The sequence below is a fragment of the Protomyctophum bolini genome (genome assembly GCF_963924005.1).
Source record: "Protomyctophum bolini genome assembly, chromosome: 1".
Lineage (NCBI taxonomy): Eukaryota > Metazoa > Chordata > Actinopteri > Myctophiformes > Myctophidae > Protomyctophum > Protomyctophum bolini.
The window spans coordinates 14194123-14208174 of NC_137862.1; the positions used below are offsets into that span (position 1 = coordinate 14194123).

At 42.4% G+C, this 14052-nt stretch overlaps 1 protein-coding gene across 1 annotated transcript in view; it reads right to left on the reverse strand.

Moving 5' to 3' along the window:
- Positions 1-14052, reverse strand: part of LOC308319426 (neural-cadherin) — a gene marked incomplete at both ends in the record, with an annotated part of 307480 nt that overhangs the window by 82357 nt on the left and 211071 nt on the right. Inside the window, one exon of the mRNA XM_080769498.1 lies at positions 2801-3078. Coding sequence (XP_080625624.1) covers positions 2801-3078 — 278 coding nt within the window. The remainder of the gene's footprint in view (positions 1-2800; positions 3079-14052) is intronic.

Below are 14052 nucleotides of genomic sequence, written 5' to 3' on the forward strand. Positions count from 1 at the left end.
TCACTTATGGATACAATTATAGTAGCGCAAAACAAGATTGGCTACTAATTTAGTCATACATTTTTTGCAGAGCTGCAGTTGAGGCAGTGATAAAAGCTTCCATTACACACACACTGATGTTACATTTAATTGATAACACTTCACTTCCACCTTTAAAGATCCAGGCCAGAAGACACATGGAGACTCAGGGTAAATTAAGGTGCCTTCACGCCGGATGCCATAAATATACAGCGTTGCTGTAATCAGGATTTAACTGGCATTTTGTAAATTTGTTCATGGCAGCACCAGCGATAATTATGTATGTCACCATTGTGTTTGTTAAACATAGTGAAACAGGCAAGCATGTGTTCTCACCAGAGAGAGTACTTTGGCCAATATATAGCCAAATGGCATTGATCACGCCTCCAGGTCTTAAGTTAAGTAATACGACATGGTACTTAAGACACGCAAAATACAGCCCATAGGCACTGCCAGATACTCTGTCCCCCTCTCTGCTCTCATCTTGTGTAGCATTTCTTAAAACAACGTGCATGCTGACATCAGACGTGAGTCCTAAAAACAGTAGGCATATCATCATATCATATGCTGATTTACGCTAACATATATAGTGCATGAAAGTGCATGAGAGAGAAAGGGAGAGAGAGAGAGATAGAGAGAGTGTTTATTATTATTTTAAAGGGAAATACATTTTCTATGTTGAACTGGCCATGGTGCTGAAAGTGCACTAACTGCACTTGTGCATTCTGTATCCATAAATATTAATATACCAGTAGGGACACAAACCAACTTTAAAAAAAAATGCTGTTATTTCCTGATGTGAACTCTTATTGCAACAATCTAGAAAGCAATCCAACAAAGTTATATCGGAGAGTTATATCGGATGCATGCTTATGCGATAAGCAGAACACGTACATTCAAGACTGCCAAACTGAATTGCTATTACAAAAATCTGAAGAGGATTTGGTGGGACACTGTGTCTACTAGACTACTAACTAATGTATCCCAAAACTGACTGTCTCTTCTTATAGTGAGTCCCTCTCTGAAAGAGGCCTTCAAAGTAAGCTCAACCGTATTTAGAATGATCTCATCAATGTCTGTTCACCGTTGAGAGATTTGAGACTTGCTTGGAAGGAGTCCACAGGTTAAAGTGACTATGGGTTGCATCCAAGGGATGCTGCAGCTTTGGCTTTGACAGATACTGTACAAGAGCACTGACTGATGCAGAGTAGCAATATAATGCCCGAAATATGCACCTGAATAATGGAATCTTTTAAGAAATCAGTTTAAGAAATTGAACGATATTCCCTTGGTATCACTGTTCCGCAGAATAATTCTGAAATTCTGTAGTCTAGCTTTAGCTGGCCGATGGCCTGACATGCAGCATCAGCATGGTTCCCATTCTTAGTTTCCTTACATATAACAAGAGTTGAGATCAAAGTCCCAATGGGTGAAAATGAGCCCCCTATAAAACAGTTTCTCCAGAGTGAGAAGTGGAGGGCTCATTGGAATTAACAGCCCCATAATGAGGTTTCAAAAGTAAAACTAACTGGGCAAGTTGGGCGGGTGTCATCCTCTATCCCCCCAGGATCAGTCAGAGGTTAAAGACATTCCAACTCAAAAGAAGGTAATTTACCCGCTACGATTTGTGCTACAACATCAAAGAGGTTGTTGGGGCGAGAGGGGGGTTAAGAGTGTGCGGGCATGTGTGTGTGTGTGTGTGTGTGTGTGCCTGTGCGTGTGTTATAGTTAGAGCAGTAGAAAGAGACAGAAGCGAGAGAGAGGCTCTCCAATTAGGGATGAAACTGAAAGAAAAGATGCAGTCATGTTAAACGAGGTCACAGCTTCAGCTCTGATGTCTGAAAATGTTAGCTATCCAACACGCACGCACTGACTGTTAATTAATGTTTTAAAAACCTAGCCACATTTATACAGGGTAGGCATTATAAGCATTGGCTTCAGCCTACACCTTTTCGGTGCCATCAGTAGTGAATTAAACTGCATGTATTATGTTTGTATGTGTACCGAAAAAAAGTTTACTTACTTACTTAGGTACCTAATAAGAGCAGTCAATCATAGTTGGTTCTGTAATAACTGAATTTCATGTTTAAAAAATGTCTAGACCAATTAGGTCTGTGAACAAGTTTTACAGGTCCATTAGGGCTCGAGTCTATCATAGAAGAAAAACAAGTCACAACTAATCAGGACGTATCTGATCAAATTAATGTCAATTATATAAATATTTAATCAACTTCTTAGGCTGGGATTCACACAAACTCAGAGTAGATATCATTATTAATGTCATTATTGAGGCAGGCGTCAAGCTAGGTTCAACACACATACAATACATACTACAACATGAGTCAGGTTTAAAGCCCCCAGAACCTAGCCTCGGAAACCCAGACGTTTTTATTTCCAGGGAGGAAAAAAAAGTCTGGGTCTGAGTCCACTTCAATTCGGCATAGAGTAGCGCAAACATTGCTCACTCTCTGCTGATTTCTGATTGTCTGCACCTTTGTAAAATTGACACACACACGCACACATGTACACACACACGCTCCTCTCTCTCTCTGTCGCTCTAAGTAATTAGTCTCATGTCGCGCAGCTGCGCATATATTCTCCCGGCGGATCCTGCCGGGAGCTGCCTATGCCATAAAAAGCATAGGTGAGTTCCAGGCTACCCAGAACCAGTTGTACGTTGTTTGTATGTTTGGACATATTTTAATTACAGTTATTATAATACTTCCAGGTTCATGCTCGAGGCACGTTCTAATCACACATGCACGCACACGCGCACACATACCTGTAGCCGCTCTGGGTGTCCACACACACTCCTGCGTTGAAGCAGGGGTTTCTGGGATATGCGGTGCAGGGCTGGTGGGAGTGCTCTCTTCCCATGCAGCCACACGCGGCCGTGGACTCCACCGCCACCGACACGAGACTCATGCTCCCACAATCCACCACGGTGGGCGTGTCCCGCACGCTCAGAACGTCGGCGCACCCACCGGAGCCGGCGCAGTCCGAGCCGGGACACTCGTCTGCCCTCACCTGAGACACGTTGACCTGGAGGAAGGACTGCAGCTGGATGGAAGGACAGACAGACAGACAGACAGACGGTAAATATACAAATAAACATGAATTCATTAATTCTCTGCCAAGCACGTGTTTTGACGTTCACCGACACAGACACGTGTGCTGTGTTCACAGGGGGAAAAAATATATATATATATTCCATTTGGACACGGCGTTCCCGAGTAGTTACCGTTTGAAAACATAATTCCTTGCTGAAAAAAAACAAAGCCATTTCAGTGAAAACAATAGACAGGAAGTGATTTTTCCGAGCATGAGGTCAGTCCGTAGCTCTCCCCAGGTTGGCAGAGGGAGTGTAGCGCCCAGGATTAGTCAATTGTCTCTAGTTCTGTTTCCTTTCGGACTGCAACTCCAGTGTTTTTACACAAGATGGTGCTGTTCACTGACATTTGATAACAAAACCAAAAAGTCAAAAGTCAGTTGGCAGAGAACCTCATTAGAAAAAGGTCGTCAAAAGTCGTCCTTGGCAGAGAACAATGAAAAATGAAGATGGGACGTCCAAACAATCCTAAAGTCAAATGGCAATGTCATTTCTCTGGCCACCAGGCTGGAGCAGTACAATTATGTTCTATCCGGGATTTGAACCTGGGTCTCCCACATTTTCATCCAAGAGGCAATCCCCGCTTGGCTAGTGGAGATATTGCACTATGAGCTTCAGGTCGTACTACTTGTCAACCAGTAGGTGTCCTAGCTGCATGACACCAGGGACTAATATGATATCTCAATGCAAGAATACAGTACGGAGGTCACCTCCAACCACTGCAGACGTACTATTTATATTGTATTAAAGCAATGTTTCATTTATTGAAATACATTCCGGATTACAGCAATAAATTCACACCAATGTGCACTCATAAACTCAATAAAACACCTGACAACAGCAAATTAATTGACAGTGATTTCCTAATAGGACTACCACGGATGTAACATAAAAACACCTCAATTAGAGCAGTGTAAGTGGCTGTCAACCTTTCTGGTTCAACAGCATAGGCTTTGGAGAGACACATAATTACTCTGGACACCATTGCGTAAGGCTGGGTGGCAAGATAACTGGGGCACGAGAGTGTGCAGTATTAATGACACGACCCACTGTCACACACAGTGAAACTTGCTCATAAGATCATAGCGGAATCAGATCAGCACACCCTCTGTCCTAGCTCTGACAGATAAAAATAGGCCTTATCTAATTTGTCCAAAGTATGCAGTATAATTATGGAACACCCGGGAATCATGCCCGGGTTTCCCGCTGTAACTCGGGGGAGATAATAGACTTTTAGGCCATCAGGCTGAGGTTGTGAGCCAGTCTGCTAGCGCGCAACGCACGCACGCACGCACACGCACACACCCACACCCACACACACACACACACACACACACTAAATTAATTAAAGGAGCTGAACTCCTGTGCTCTCAGTCCTCTGGCAGGTTGTTCCAGACCTGACAGCAAAGGCATGGTCACCCTTTGACTTCAACATCTACTCAGTCAGGAACAACCAGCAGGTTCCTTATTGCCTGAGGACTCCAGGTCTCCCACAAGCTCATAAGGAATGAATGAATGACTCTAAAATGCAATTAGGAGTCAGGCCATTAAGTGCCTTAAAAGTAATTGGTTAAATGGAGATTAGATAGGAGACGACTGGGTCTGTTTCCAATTTGGCAGTATTTTTTGTTTGACAAAACAAACTTCTTACGTGTGCCTGTGGCTGTGTGGTCTCAATTAAAGCTGCTATAAGCAATAATATGTCAAATTTTTAATGACCTTTTTCCTTTCTTTTTTTTGTTATTCAGACAGCCAGCAATGAGTAAATGCTCCCAAAAAATGTTTTGTATCTGTGACTCATATAGGTGCCGCAATTTGCAATTCAACCATTTTTCTAGAAGCTTTGTCATTGGTCGATTTGCCTGTCTACTTCCTGATTGGTTAGTCATTGCCATAGACATATAAACGTAGACGCCGTTTCCGGCTCTGAGGCGCATGTCACAATTGAAGGCACAATTTTTCCAAGATTCCTTATAAGCATTTGCCTTCAATGAGCAAGTAGAGCTACTCTTCTTATATATTTCATCATTAAAAAAAATAGATTTCATGGGAGGGCTCTATCATGGGGGGGGGGGGGGGAGAGAGACAAAATCGGTGAAAAACATGCATATTATTTTTAAAATATTCCTAAAAAAGAGAAATTAATTTGTGAAAAATGTGAGATTGGTCCAGTGAAGAAAAAAAGAAAAAAGTCCATTGTGGGTATATGGGACTTTTTCTCTATCACATTATCACTAAACACGGGTGAAATTCACCCGAACACCTGCCTGTAGGAAAAACAAGGGATGTGGGCAGGGAAACAAACTTACCTTCTATGATGTCACTGAGCATCATGAAGGTACTGAAAGACCCACCCAACTCAGACATCAGCAACATTATGAAAATTGCTCAAATATAATCGTCGGAGTGAAAATTACATGTGTTTAGTGTTCTAGGGTTAAAAAGATCCCTGTGTTCTGGGGTTAAAAAGACTGGTTGAAAACCACCAGACAAACGCCAATAAACAGACACTGATCCATTGGTCAAGGGTTTCACTAGCCTAATTATCAGACTGAAGCTGCATCCAAGAGATGCAGTCCACTCAGAGAGTAGGCAGCGTCTATGGGCTGGATCCAGACTAGGGGTTCACAGGTGCTGGATGGATATTGTATACTGTAGCTACTACAGGCTGTCCATAACCTTCATTTTAACTGATCATTTAAGAGAGCATACAGTATACAGTATGCTGTGCTCACCCACTATACGGAGAGTACATCCTTCTCCCATCTGGCCTTCACTTGCGAGCCCCCTGTGCCACAAAAAACAGGCACATTCCTTTGTCCCGGTCTCTATTCACACACTGAATGCTGCTGTGGGTAGATCGAGGATATAACCTTATGATGAGCACTTTCACTTTTTACTGTATTATCTCGTGCCTATGTCTATGCACAATGCACATGCACTTTTATGACCTATCGCATAGCACTTTAACGCCTGCACTTTAATGGTTGTGTGTGCGCCTTTGTACTCTGGTTTCCGCTATGTGAACTGTTTGTTTGTTTGTTTGTACTGTTTCATTCATTGTTTAATGTACTGTCTATGCTGCAACCCAATTTGCCCTTCGGGGACACTAAATAAACTTGAACCTTGAATATATATATATATATATATATATATATATATATATATATAATGAGCCTCCACTGGCTCCCTGTGCATTTTAGAATTGATTTTAAGATTTTGCTATTTTTTTTTAAAGTCCTAAATGGGCTGGTCAGAACACATAGACCCTTATGTCCCGACCAGACCCCTAAGGTCAGCTGACAAGCTACTGCTGACTGACCTCAAATCCAACTGAAAGACGAGAGGTGACCGGGCCTTTGCAGCGGCCGGTCCTAGGCTCTGGAACAACCTACCCTTCCATATTCACTCTGATCCCTCATTAGAGGCCTTTAAGTCCCTACTATAGACCCATTTATTCTCTGTGGCCTTCAACACTGCCTGATTATATAAATTGTATAACCGTGTAATTATTTGAGTAATTATTCGTCGTTTTTGTCCCTTCATATTTTGTTATGCATTTATGTTATGTTTGCTTGTATTGATCTGTCTTTTTCTTTTGCCTGTCTTGTTTTCTTTCCTTCCTGTTTTTGAGTAGTGCAACCACTCCATTGCGGAGCTGTGTGTGTCCCTGGGTCCCTGGCTGGCTGGCTGGCTGTCCGAGCACGGAAATAGCGCTTTCACCACCAAGTGTCACTGTTGCGCAGACTAACACACACGCACATATTAACTGTATGATTTAGGGTGTGACAGTACAGTACAGTACAGTACAGTACAGTACAGTACAGTACAGTACAGTACAGTACAGTACAGTTACAGTACAAGTACAAGTTTTAGTTGAGTTGATGAAGTTGAACAAACTTAGTCTTACAGTATATTCAGCACAATAGGGTATGTGTATTGTGGAGCATCACCCAACGAAAGTTTTTCACAATGCTGTACCTGTACATCTATGTGACAATAAAACACCTTGAACCTTGTCATGCCATACGTGAAGAGAGTCTGCCAATAAGCATGGAGCATGTATGATATACTGTAGTTGTGGTTGTAGTGTTTTCTTTGCACAGTTTCCAGATGAAGTTGGCAAACAACTGATTGAGTGAAAATTGTAAAGCTCAAGGTTGAGTAGCTTGACAGAGCAGAGCACAGAGCACATGACATTTATTTGTTCTTTTATGTCTTTCTCTGTGAGCACCAACACCATGGCAACCTCTCTCTCACAAACTGTGTACACACACACACACACACACACACACACACACACACACACACACACACACACACACACACACACACACACACACACACACACACACACACACACACACACACACACACACACACACACACACACACACACACACACACACACACACACAAAAATGTGCATTATGCTTGGACTGAAAAGAGGGTCACTTCATGCCAGACAATTTGGAGTGATTGGACCTCAAATCTATTCCATTTATGACTCATATTGAGACAGTAGTTACTAGCTTGAATTATTGTCCTGGCCTTATCTTAATCATTATTGCTTTGATGTTTCATATTGATTCACAATAAACAGTTGTCCTCTTCTTATGCCATGTTAACCCATTTATACCGTACATGGGAACGTCATAACAATTATTTTATTTAGTTGGCCTTTCCTTCTGCACCATACTCCTTGCTCTTCGCACATGTGCATTGTCGTTCACTTCCCTGTTTACCGCTCAGAAAGAATCCCTCGTATTTTCTAATCTAGGGGACTCTCCGTGGTTTTGACCAGATGGATAAGCTCTTCATTTTTCTGACTTCTGAACTGCCTCTCGTTAAAAATATGAACGCAAGGGATTATTCAGCGACTTTATCGTAACGATAGCAAGGTAAGCAAGAAAATATATTTCTCCCAGTTTTTGTCCGGAACGGAAGGGGGGGGGGGGGGGGGGGCTTACAGAGTAAAAGCGGCCCTATATCTGCGCAGCACCCCGAGCTGTTATTTTGAAAGAAATCCCGGCACTGATTGTGTTAAAATCCCCTATGAGCAACACACTTGTGGTAAAAAAACATTATGAAATCACTCAATGTGTTAAACTGTGGTAAAGCTAATTGGTTTAAACATGGGCACAATAATAGCTTACCCTGAAACATTCATTCTTCATATAGGGTTGTTGGCACCTAAAGCTGAGAACAACTGAGAAATGGAGGCTGGTAATGTGGAAGGATTATATAGCGGGTAATATAGGGCTTATTGTCTCAGTGTCTGTCACTCACTGACCGTGCTACTGTAGGTTTCTATTGTGCTCTTTGAATGACGATTCAAGGCTAACCACCAGGCTGTCTGTTTAGAGGCAACAACACTTACAGTACTTGCTCCAAGGGTTCTTGTGTTATGAGACTATTCAGGTGTGTGTGTGTGTGTGTGTGTGTGTGTGTGTGTGTGTGTGTGTGTGTGTGTGTTCGTGCACGCAACATATTAAGATTTATTCCTCTTTCTTCACTTCAGAATCCTTAATAAATAATAATTATTATCAAATTAACAGCCACTATATGTGTGACTTCAGGTGTTGTGGCTGTGATCATTAATACATTAAAAATGACTGGTTTGACACCTTAGCATCTTCATTTGTCTCTAATCTGTTCATCTGAATCAGGTCTTGCATACGGTACATGTTATGGCCCACGTTCATGCTTCACAAACCACCTCGCCAGAGAAAATACAGCAGAAGATACTGTACGTATATCTAAACTCAGTGTGTGTTCTACAGTACAATATAGAGTTAAAGTCAATGTTCTGAGTGAAATTACGGGAGTTTATTGTGTGTACCAATAAGAACAATGAAAAAACGGGCCGGGTGTGCGTGCGTGCATATGTGTTTCTCATAGGCGGCGGGTGTGTATTTTGTGTAAGGCTAGGCAAGGCTTAGCCTTCCCAAAAATTATGCTGGGTATTTTTTTAAATATATATAATATAATGTGTGCAGCATTATATAGAAGGCTATAGAGCGTCACAGTCCCGCCCCCTCGAGAGACCCGGAAAATAAATCGCCGTTAATTTTCCTCATAGGCATTTCTTAAAGTATTTATTTAAAGACGGTTACACCGCAGAAAAAGCCAACTCGGATCGTGACAAATCATGACAATGAACACAATATGGCCTAATCAGCATATGATTGGCTACTATTGGTATGTCTGTAAACCTCGTCCTTCCAGTCGCTTTGTAGCAAACAGCAGCGCGCGCTGGTTTGTTTTGGGAAACAGCAAAACGCAAAATGTCTTTTTCAAGGCAAAGATAAAGTAATTCAGAAGAAGAAGCTGTGAGTCAGCTGTCAGAACTCAGCAGCACCAGTGCCCGCACGGTTCACACCACTGCAGCAACACTGACACGTTCAGCGGAGTGGCTGCTGTCTCTGTGCCGTCTGTGAAGACTCAGAGCCATGAGCCGGGACTCCCGGGAGGGGCAGCAACACCGCTGGGTAATCTACACACTGACTCGAGACTTGAGAAAAATACCCATATCGTCCAAAATATATATATTTTGGCCGATCAGTCTGTGTATTTTTAGACCATCTGGGAAATAAATAAATATATATGCGAGAGTCCCCCCCAACGCAATTCTAAAGCCTACCCAAAGGTAAAACGCACCCGCCGCCTATGGTGTTTCTGCATACCTGGCTTTATGTATAATCCATGCATGAATGATATAACACAATTTCACTTCCGGTTCAATATTGATCAATTGATTGATTGATTGATTGAGTGATTGATTGAATTAATTCTATATTGACAAATCACATGACAAAAGCACACAATAGTCAATCCTTATAATAATTCAGCGAATCTCTGAATGTCTGAATGAATGAATTAATGTCACTGACAGCGAATTATCTCATCATTAACTGCACGAATCACTCCCACTTTTCACACAGGCATGGACCATAATCATATGGAGGTCTTAACGGAGCCCTTTTTCCCATTTGACACATTAATGATTAATAATGAATTTATTAGTGAATTAACCTCGCACCCTCACACCTTAGCGACACCTGCATCACAGGCCACCGTTCTCACCGTTACCCCACTGGCATGCTTCCTCTAGCTAGCGCTGCAACACAACAAATTGTGCCCTATACAATGTGTGCGTGTTGCATCCTTTGGTAGTCTTCTCCTGATAAACTACACGGTTTGCACACATCTCACCATGCACCGCGGCGACAGGTAGCCTGTCCACACATGGACCGCTACTTTGCATTCATATTCATGTCATATTTACAGTACTACGGCCTTCACAGTGTGTGTGTGTGTGTGTGTGCCAGGAGGCGGTGTGTGTGTGTGTGTGTGTGTGTGTGTGCGCGCGCGCGTGAGAGGGACACTAAAACTGTCAACACTTCTACTAAAGAAAGAGCCAGCGATGGCGCCATAAGTCCATATCCATACATTCGGGGACATAAATTGCGCAAAAAAATTCTACACTTTTAAACCGCAGCAGCTTACTGCATTCTCCTAGCTGTTGCTAAGCTACATTAGCATAGGAACGGAACCAAAACAGTGTTGGGCAATCACCAGGGTTGCCACATTGACTGAGAGGGAAACAAGCAACCAGGTCTATGAAAATGTTAACAGGCCAGAATAAGTCAGAACATCCGAAAATAAATCTACAATAAGCAACAATATAGCTGACTGTCAAACATCATTGTCCAATGGTGTTTCAGAGCAGTGGTTCTCAAACATTTTCATGTCATGGACCACTAATATTCTATATATATATATATATATTTGCTGTTCATATATTCAGAACGGGTAAGGACTAGTAGGATAAACACAACAAATCTTATTTCCGTTGTGGTCTTTTGAATACAGTATGTCGTCCGTGTCTCTGCATCTCTACATGTACAGTACTGTATGTATTTGACATTTGTACACGCACAACAACAGAGCATGGGATCAGCACTAACAGTGCATCTATCCTGCTTCAAACACAGAAGAGGTGCAGAGCTCACTTAAAGGGAGCTCAATTCACGATAAATCAGATTTGAAACCTACCAAAAGAAAACTGATAAAAGAAAAAACATCTCAAGACGGCCTCTTCAGCCCCCTCCTTACGGGACCAAGCGTGGCTGAGAGACTGCTCTTTGTGTTTTCCTTTTTACCGCCAGTCTTATCTCTGCTGCCTCTCTGCCACCCCCTGCTCTAAACTACAATACCCCAAACCTCGCAGTGGGCAGAGTCTGTACAAGGGCAGCGCATCCTTTAGGAGAGAATGGAACCCCAGGGACGACAACAGGAAAAGAAGACGGTTGTTCTTTTGCTCAGGAGATAGAAAAAACAGCAGGGGGAAGAAGAGAAAGAGATAATAAAGGAGAGGAGTTGATGGCTTAACTCCTCAGGTGGGCTGCATGGTGAGCATGCTGGAGTGGTTGAATGGAGCATGTGGGAGTCTGCTTCTCAGAATAGGCACCATAGCCTACTATTAGTGCCAGAGGACACTGGATGGACTCGACTAAAAGCAAGAAATAATGTAAAGCAAACCTTGGGCAAGATATTGCTCACCTACTCTCTTTGACGCAAATAGCTAATCTATAAGCTCACAACAGGTCATGATGTGATGTGAGCTTGTAGATCTGCTATACTTCTGCCGAATGTTTGCCTATTATTAGATGCCCAGAGTAGGGCTGCTATGGTTCATGCAGTTAAACCTTAGTTTAAATAAAGTATACATATAATAGAGAGGAAGCAAGTGGATGGGAGGAGAAATCCAGTGGCGTCTCTATTAATGATATACTCTAAAGGTGGTTGCACACTGGACACGTTTTTCGTAAAACGCCACTATAAATCTGAAAAAAACGCGCTCGGTGTAGGGGGCCTTTAGAGTTAAACAGGGCTTAAGGTAGTGTTTAAAAGTGTTATGCAATTTTATGTAATTCATTGTTAGAACCTTTTGATCTTTTTGATCTGTTGTACCAAGAAAAGTTGAGAAAAATGTGTACGTGATGTTCATTGCCCAGTATTCAATTAACTGATTATTTAATTGTTACCTACTATTTTGAAACTGAATAATTACCCCACGTATTATGCCAAGAATCACATTGTAAAACCAGATGTCTCATTTAGAAAAAGAAAACAGAACTCTCAGTTCAAAAACTATACCTCACAAGTCACAACACAGCTCTCTCGTGAATACTCCGTGGGCATGTACTAGTGAACTTTCTCGACCCCTCTCTGCTTTGAATGTGTAGATACAAAGCACAGAGCAGAATGTGTCTTATTCCTCAGTTCTAAAAAAGCTCTTCAAGGAACACAGTGAGAATACATAGGCGGCAGACAGTGCACCTTGCATCGCCCCTGACAAAAGGGCCGCGGTCGCACATTGTTCCTGGAAGCTGTGAACCTCGGCTCCTCTAGCTTTGTGCCCCGTCTTTGAAGCCACATTACTATAATGACAAGGAGAACCCAGATTCTGCACACCACGCCGCAATAACGTAAAGTGCAAATCCCATCATGACATGCTCTTTCTTTAATATAAAGGTCTTAAGTGGAAAACCGCTGGATTGAAATGCATACAAAACACCCAGGGCTGAGGGGAGAGTCTTAGAGGGATATGGTATGAGCCACAGAAGGGGAGGGTGCGATGGGGGTATTTTTATCTCCTACTTCTGAGGCATTTGTGGAGAATTGCGAACATTAATAATAAGGTGCTGTCTCATCTCCCCTCCTCTCTCACTCCCTCTGTCTCCTCTCTCTGCCAGTTCCCCCCTCTATCTCCCTGGCTCACGTTCATCCCTTTGCTTCGCCACGCTTCACGTCTCATCCTGATCAATGTCTTCGCTGAGCAGGCTGGTTTGAATCCACATGAAAAGTTTGCTGCTCGCCCCACAAATCACACCTGAAGGCTCAGCTGTACCATGCCACTTACACACCCCTCTCTCTCTCTCTCTCTTTCATATAATGTCTTCTCTCAAACCAAACTTATTTTAAAACCTTCATTTCTTTCCTTCCTTAAGAACGTTATATTTTATCCAGTTTTCTCTTTCTTACCCAAACACCGTTCACAAGAAAGAGCAGAAGATATGAGCAACAATAAGCCAAGGAAGAAGGAACACACACACACACACACACACACACACACACACACACACACACACACACACACACACACACACACACACACACACACACACACACACACACACACACACACACACACACACACACACACACACACACACACACACACACACACCAGATCAGATCATTTGTCCCTTTGACAGAAGCTAGCCATCTCTTTCCATCTCCCTGATTAATCTAATAATCTAACCTTTATGTGCAGCCACATAAAGGGGCTCCTCTCTCTCTCCCTTTTACTCCAATGCTGATTCAGACCTAAAAGATGAAATGTAAAGTTATAGGTCTCATAAGGCCAATGATACTTGACTTTCAATGAGCTGGCCTCTTTTGACCCATAGTATCCCAACACCTACAACTACCTTCCGACACCCATGCCACTGTTTGAATTATAATCATATATATCCGCATCAATTATGTTGTAAATGAACACTTTGCTAACTAGTAATTAAGCTCATTTTGTCTGTTATCAAGGATGTCTAAAATCTGAAGCGGTTTCTTTTGTAAATCAGGCCTGAATACTGCCTGGGCAATTATGTCAAGAGCTGTTTACACATCTTTATATTCAGTGCACGTACCTAATTTAATTGTCATTTTTTTAGACAAGTCTGTCTTGGTGGAGATTAATTTGCAACTCTTGCCTCTATTGTCGTCTCTGGGCTAATGTAGGAACACCCGTAATGTTGTTTCAGACATTAACCCATTTTGGGGCGGGAACCCGTTTTGGTGTAAGCATTACGTTATGCTTTAGCTATTTAAAAATAGCAGACCTACAAGCTCGTAGCGCG